The 7,991-nt window shown below is 41.2% G+C and overlaps 1 protein-coding gene across 1 annotated transcript; it reads left to right on the top strand.

The window, feature by feature from the left end:
* The first annotated feature begins 3,892 nt into the window (after positions 1–3,892).
* On the top strand, positions 3,893–6,336 carry LOC109183648. The gene is made up of 2 exons (XM_019333711.1): positions 3,893–4,652; positions 4,712–6,336. The coding sequence occupies exons 1-2, from the start codon at positions 3,893–3,895 to the stop codon at positions 6,334–6,336; spliced, it is 2,385 nt and encodes a 794-aa protein (XP_019189256.1).
* The last annotated feature ends 1,655 nt before the right edge of the window (positions 6,337–7,991 follow it).

Genomic DNA, 7,991 nt, shown 5'->3' with positions numbered 1-7,991 from the left:
AAAGGGTCTTGGATTTAAACGAGGAGAATCTTCGAATAGTGTCCCTATGTTCATCAAAGAGGGTATGTCAACTGCTACATCAGTTCACAATTTTGAACGAGGACAGTCATCCCGGTCAGTTCAGAAAAATGAAAGAAGGAAGGTATATGATCGAACTGCAGATACTGACTTCGGCAGAGTAGCACCTCAATCTCAATACTCAAAGTTCAAAAATAAGTTTGTCAGAGTTAGACAATACACTCCCATTTGCCACTACTGCCAAACAAAAGGTCACACTCGACCTGAATGTTACTCCTTTTACAAAGATCAAAGAAAGGAAAAATATCAGAACAAGACTATTACAGCGTTCACGAGACAGGTTTGGGTCAGAAAGTCAGAAGTTATATGCTATCCCACTATAGTTCTGAGTGCTTCTACAACTGAAGCTAGATGGTATTTCGACAGTGGCTGTTCCAGGCATATGACTAGAAATATAAAGTGCCTTATGGCTGTTCAATCTAGCAGTGGATCTGTTACATATGGCGACGGGCAAAAAGGCAAAATAGTTGGAAAAGGTACCATGAATGTACTAGGTTTACCTCACTTAGAAGAAGTTTTGTTAGTCAGTGGTCTGAAAGCAAATCTGATTAGCATCATCAGTTGTGTGATCAAAACTGGAATGTGTGCTTCGATCGTAACTGTTGCAGAGTCAGCGACAAAGCAGATCAATTAGTCATGGAAGGAACACGATCCTCAGACAACTGTTATGTTTTGACAAACGAAAATGCTTGTCACCTATCAAAATCTGATGAATCAGAACTCTGGCATAGACAACTGGGTCACATAAACTTCAGAGATATGGATAAACTGTTCAAACTAGAAGCTGTGAGAGGAGTACCTAAGATCAGAATTGAACAGGAGAGAGTATGTGGTGCATGTGCCATTGGGAAACAGATAAGGACTCCTCACAAAGCCGTAAGAGTTATCACTACAGAGAAATATCTAGAGCTTGTTCACATAGACCTCATGGGGCCAACTCAGACTGAAAGCATTGGCGGAAACAAATACATATTTGTGTGTGTAGATGATATCTCTTGGTATAACTGGGTATACTTCCTAAGAGAAAAATCTGAAGCCTTCAATGCCTTTAGAACCTTGTGCATAAGGGTTCAAAAGGAAAAGAACGAGCCTATAATAAAAATTCAGAGACTGAGAAGTGATCATGGAAAAGAATTTGAAAACTCTCTATATTCATATTTCTGCTCCGAGAATGGAATATCACATGAATTCTCAGCTCCTAGAACAGCCCAACAGAATGGGGTGGTGGAAAGAAAGAATCGGACCTTGCAGGAAATGGCTAGAGTTATGTTACATGCTTCTCACCTGCCACAACGCTTCTGGGCTGAAGCAGTTCACACAGCCTGTCATACAGTGAATAGAGTATATCTTAGACCAGGAACGACCACAACACCATATGAGATCTGGAAGGGAAAGAAGCCAAACTTGAAGTACTTTCATGTGTTTGGGACAAAGTGCTATGTGCTGATTGATAGGGAACAAAGAGGGAAGTTTGAACCTAAGAGCGATGAGAACATCTTTCTTGGATATTCTCCAAACAGTCGAGACTATAGAGTCTATAACAAGAGAACTCAATCTGTAATGGAATCAGTAAATGTTGTTATAGACGACAATCCAGACGAATCAACTGAAACAACGGTGACTGATCTAGAGACAGATCTTCCTGTCAGTGAACTGAATACTGCCGATGACAACAGTCAGCCCAAAACACAAGAATCCTCAGATGAAGATCAAGAAAGTTCTGAACAGGATACCATTCTTATTGATGATACGGGTAAAGACAAACCCACCAGAACTCAGAAAAATCACCCGTAAGATAACATCATTGGTGATCCAACAGATGGGATGAAGACCAGGAGCAGAGTAAGAAATACTCTGATAGAAATATCCGAATTTGCTTGCTATACCTCAAAGATAGAACCAAGAAATGTAAAAGAAGCTTTATAGGATGATCTGTGGATCAAGGCAATGCAAGAGGAGCTACACCAATTTGACCGAAATCATGTTTGGGATCTAGTACCAAGACCTGATCGTGTCAACATAATTGGGACAAAGTGGATCTTCAAAAATAAAACTGATGAAGCTGGGAATATTGCAAAGAACAAAGCTCGGTTAGTGGCACAGGGATACACTCAGATAGAAGGAATTGACTATGATGAAACGTTTGCACCTGTGGCGAGATTAGATTCAATCAGAATTCTGTTGGCAGTCGCATGCATTCTGGAATTCACACTGTTTCAGATGGATGTTAAGACAGCGTTTTTGAATGGATATCTGCATGAAGATATCTATGTGGCACAACCTAAAGGCTTTGAAGATCCAGATTATCCATCCCATGTCTACAAACTTAGAAAAGCTCTCTATGGCCTTAAACAAGCCCCACGAGAATGGTACGAACGTCTGACACAGTATCTGCTACAGCACGGTTATAAACGAGGAAGTGTCGACAAAACATTGTTTGTAAAAGCCACTGGAGGTTATGTCACCATTGCACAGATCTATGTGGATGACATTGTGTTTGGATCTACTTTACAAAAATACACTGATGAGTTAGTAAAGGTCATGAAGGAAGAATTTGAGATGTCCATGGTTGGTCAACTGACATATTTCCTAGGGCTGCAAGTTAAGCAAAGCCCTGAAGGGTACTTTATCTCACAAGAAAAAGTATGCTAAGAATTTAGTCAAGAAGTTTGACCTGGAATCGTGCAAACCATCCAGGACACCGATCTCTACCTCCACAAAAGTATCTAAAGATGACACAGGTGTATCAGTGGATAACACAGTCTACCGAAGTCTAATAGTTAGTCTACTTTACTTGACAACTCGTCGACCAGACATAATGTTCAGTGTTGGAATATGTGCAAGGTATCAATCTGATCCAAAAGAATCACACCTGATATCTGCTAAGCGTATTCTGAAATATATAAAAGGAACAATTCAATATGGGTTGTGGTACTCCAAGGACAGTGAACTGAGTCTGGTTGCTTATTGTGATGCTGACTGGCAGGAAATATTGATGACCGAAAGAGTACTTCTGGAGGATGCTTCTTTGTTGGTAAAAACTTGGTATCGTGGCTGAGTAAGAAACAAAATTCAATTTCCTTAAGTACTGTAGAGGCAGAATACATAGCTGCTGGTGGATGTTGTACTCAGTTAGTATGGATGAAAAAGATGCTTTTAGATTATGGTCTTACTCAAGGAATTATGACACTCTACTGTGATAATGTCAGTGCTATCAATATCTCAAAGAATCCAGTTCAACACTCCAGAACGAAGCATATTGATATAAGACATCACTGCATCAGAGACTTGGTAGAATCAAAAGAGATTGAGTTGGAGTATATTCAAACAGATAAGCAATTGGCTGATATTCTGACTAAGCCCCTAGATGCAAATCGGTTTGAGATTCTCAGATCTGCTCTGGGAATCTGCAGGATTGATTAATAAGGCAGTAAGCTATACAGAAGGAGAGTATATGGTATTAAGTTTCCCGGTCAATAACCAGCTTTGACTTCCTTTTAAAACTCTCTTCTATTTTGTTAAGAGAATATCTTAACCTATATTACCATAAAGTAATTCGCCTTTTTCAAATTTTAAATCCTCTCCGCATCCGTTTCCTGCCTAAAAAGAAGGCATACCGTTGCGTCAATCACATCGGCTCTGCATGTAATCTGACTAGCTGCATTTATTAGGGTACTTCGCCCTTGGGTCTATATTTGAGTATCGGGTCAGGCTTGGAAGAACGAAGAAGTTCAAAATATCTCTACCCACCGATTGATTTATCTCTGCTCTTCTACCTAGGGTTTTTTTCTCCACTTTCCAAAATTTCATATCAATGGCGGATGCAGTTCGTAACATTATCATCAAGCTTGGGAGAAAGGTTCGTTCACAAGAGACAGGCACCAAGCATGTCAAAACACTGCTCCAGTTAGCTATGAAGAAGAAGTTGAAGCTTGATCCCCTTCTTCGTGATGAAATTATGGTCACAGTGATGTCGGATTATCCAGAGTTCTACGCCGACTGGTCCGAAGATGATACCAGTGAGCTCCTGTTGCTGGCCTCCGAAGCTAGTGATGAGATTTCCCCAGCATCTATCCCAGAGCCCTCAGATGGAAATCGGGCCGGGGCGTTTCTCCAATATTTTGCACAAAGGGCTCTTGAGTCAGAAGAGATCTCCCGTCGTAGAGCAATTGCACAACCCCTATACCTACAGGCTGCCGAGAATGAAGCCAGACACCGAATGGAGATTCTCCGTAACAGGTCAAATACTTCTGATTCTCCTATTGAAATTTCTCCTGATAAGCCTGATGATTTTGTATCTGCTGATATTCCGTCTGCTGTGCCTACTGTGTCTGATAATGTGAATGCGTTATTATCTGTGAAATCATCTGTGTCTGATGATCCCCCATGCATCCCCTCTATGAAGCCTGGGCCTTTGAAGGAAGTTGTTGATGTTGTGTATGATGAGAAAGATAAACCCTCTGAGGAGACCAACAATCTAAGTTTGGTTGTTTACTCGGCTGATAATGTTGCTCTGCCTCCTTCTGCGATTGCTGATGTTCCACATGAGATCTGTCCCTCTGATAATCTCTCTGGTTTGCCTGCTGAGTTGAGACTGTTAAACACTTAAGCACCCTTGCATCTGAAAGAATAGATGGAGTCCCAGTCTACACCTCCACATCTTTGGCTGAAAGTCTTGAACATGTCCGGCATTTTGCTGGGTTACCTGCTGCCTCCATTCCAGAACCATACCGTGTGATTCATCCTTCTGAGTCCTCAAGTGAAGATGAAAAGATCCTTGCTAAAGTCTATGACACTCAAGCTCATGCATCTAAGCCCCCGACTGTTGAGGCTATTGCACATCCTGATTCCACCACCTTCAAAATTAGAGAAGTAACAAATCTTCTTGGAAGTTATTCTGCCCATGTTCCTGATTCCAGTCACTCTGTGTCTCCTGTTCATTCTCCATCCAAGGAGACGAGAAGATCAAAACGAAAGAATGTTCCTGTGAAGGTTGTTGTTGAGACGGGTGATGACAATGCTGATGTAGATCAGCCTGAGAAGAGAAGAAAGTCCATTGAGTCTATGGAACCTGAAGCTAATCCTCCAATTCAACAAGTGTTCAAGACACTACGGTCGTCTGTTAAGCAAAAAGGTCCTGCTGCTGTTGTTCCCACATCATCTACCAGAAAGGGGAAACCATCTACTCGTTCCAAAGGTCGAAGTATCACTCATGAGGTTCAACCTGTTGTAAGTACTGACACATCTATTTACAAGCCTCAGTTTGTTACCTCCACTGCTCAAGGTAAATGGTCCACCATGATCAGGAGAGATCTTATTGTTCAACGGTCTGTTGATGAAAACCATATGAATTCAGTCTGCGACATTCTGCCACTGCTGAGTGAAGTGCGCTTGCTGAAGACTGTCTCCTCTATTTGTCCTTATTCGATGCTCCACACGTATGAATTCTACTGTAATCTCAGTGAAGAGATAGACAATCTGACTGGGCCACGACTAATGCAAATCTTCATTCGAGGTAAATGGTACGTCTTTGGCCCTGACATGATCAATGAATACTATGGCTTGACAGCGGTGCACGAAAAAGCAATCACTAACTGGGATTCAATGGCCAAGACCCTAACCGGTGGACAGACTGATACATGGCCTTCTGGTGACAAGGATCATCTACCCAGCTCTCAGCTCACATCCAAATACGTCATATTGCATCATCTTGCGCTTCACAACTGGCTTTCATCGGCCCATTTCCATACGGTGGGCAAGCAATTGGCAGGTCTCTTGTTTCGAATTGGAACAAAAATGGCGTTTGATTTGGGGGCCTGGATTTATAATCATATCCTCACCTTGATCCATCCACGAGAACAGAAGGTAAGGCTACCCTTCCCTAATCTAATTTTTGGAGTACTAACAGCTCAGGGCCTTGAGCCAATGCCTAGTGAGGTGATAAGCCCGACTCTTCTTTACACTGTTGACCGTCGTCTTTTGACTGGAGACCAAATTTGTGATGTTACACCGGTGATTGCTCCCTCCAATTCTGAAGTTGAGACAGTGGCTAATGATTCGCAACATGCAAGGGATCTCCAACTTTCTATTCAGTTGAAGGCAAGGGTCTCTGAGCTTGAGACAGTTCACGGCATAATTGCGAAGCAGCTGAAAGGGGCTCGTACTGAATTGTCCACCATTCTTCTTCGTTTAAGCTTGTCTAAATCTGCTGTTGCTGAACCTGCGAAGTCTGACAGTGAGACTCCCTCCAATGCTTGACCATGCTTTGGCTATCATTGGCAAAAAGGGGGAAGTTTTATGTGATTTTGTGTACCTTCTGGCCCTGGCTGGGCGTTGATTGTGATGGCACCACCTTTTTGTTTGAAGAATGTTTATGACTGATGTTTTGATCCAGCATGTCTTGTATGCTGTGTTTTATTTCTGCTATGCTTTGTAATCAGATATTTGGTTTGGTTTTTATGCTAGCCTATCTTAGTTCTTTCAGTTATGTCTTTATACGTAGTCGAGTTGTTTTGACAAATAATAGCCAAAGGGGGAGTTTGTTAGTGTTTTAATTGCTCAAAACCCCCAACTTATAATTGGCAATATTATTATGGCAAACTAAGATAGGATTAGCTTAGTGTCGGTTTTGTTCTACAGAGGACTGATCAATCAGATACAACAACAGAGGGACTGACACTGAAGATCTGTTTTAGGAAGCTGTTTCCTTAAAGGCTGTACGCGGTTTAAAGAAGACAGAATTGGAAAGAAGATCAACATATCTGTCTTGTAAAGGTATGGACCGAATCTCTAAGATTACATTCTTCAAATATTGTCCTACCATCTACAATCAAAGATATCTATGGAGAGTGTTCTTACTATGGAACTATAAGTACTCTTATTCGACAAGAATTAGGGTTACGCTTTCAAGAAGGAAGAAACACTCCAAAACAGTTTTATGATATCAGATCTTTGATTATCATGCCTCTTCTCAATATAACATGTTCATGGTGATTATGATGAAAAACTTGAGAAGAATTATTTTTGCTTAAACGAAAGGGCGCTACGATCACACTGTTGTGGGAACAACCGAGAAGAGCGTTATTGAAGTGGACTGCATCAGAGTTGGATCTCCATGTGAAGGGATTTCATTGAACTTCTGTATGCATGGCTCTCCATCTTCAACCATCCACTAAACCTGTGTAGACTGGGTACGTACCTTGTGTGGGACACTTGGGTGAGATTATTGTTTCTCTACCTTTGTACATTGGATTATGATTTAGTGGATTGGACGCTTATGTGATCGTCCCCCAGACGTAGATACACACTGTATCGAATTGGGTAAACATCTTGTGTGTTGCTTTGTGTTGTTATCTCTTTCTATAAACATCTCAATAATCTGCCTTATTGACTGACTTCATCGTTGAATTAGTCAGTCCATTTCATCAGTTGGATAATCCAGTTAATTTGATTAAAAATGAAGAATTGCAAAATTACAGTTTGATCCAAGGAATCTATACTCATGTGGATCATGTTGTCAACACTAGTACTGGAAAGTTTGAAGAATCATTTGTTGATAATCAAAAGAGTCAACAATGTTTGATTGACACACACCAATCCTTGGAGAGACAAATTTGTGGTTTGAATGCCAATGTCAAAGGTGTGCTCAATGAATTCTTTCTTCAACTTTCTCAAGCCCTCTAGAATGATAGGCAAGCCAGTGAAGTGGTCTCCGTGAACCAAAGCAAGGGAATTCTCAAAGTAGTTCATCAACAGGAGAATCAACTTAGAGATGTCTACACAGATATTGACTCCATCAACACCAAAGTTGGATGTCTTCGTGGTTCCTATAACATCATTGCACAGTCTGTTTCTTCCCTTAGAGCATCTGTTCATGAGTTGGTTGATTACGCCAAAAAGGGGAAGAGATATTC

This window comes from Ipomoea nil, unplaced genomic scaffold (assembly GCF_001879475.1).
Source record: "Ipomoea nil cultivar Tokyo-kokei standard unplaced genomic scaffold, Asagao_1.1 scaffold1149, whole genome shotgun sequence".
NCBI classification, from domain to species: Eukaryota; Viridiplantae; Streptophyta; class Magnoliopsida; order Solanales; family Convolvulaceae; genus Ipomoea; species Ipomoea nil.
This window is presented reverse-complemented; position numbering and strand designations above follow the sequence as displayed.

Coding starts and splice junctions, on each gene's coding strand:
- LOC109183648 (XM_019333711.1), top strand. CDS start 3,893: ATGGCGGATGCAGTTCGTAACATTATCATCAAGCTTGGGAGAAAGGTT. Junction 4,653..4,711: donor TCCCTCTGATAATCTCTCTG/GTTTGCCTGCTG, acceptor CTGAAAGAATAG/ATGGAGTCCCAGTCTACACC.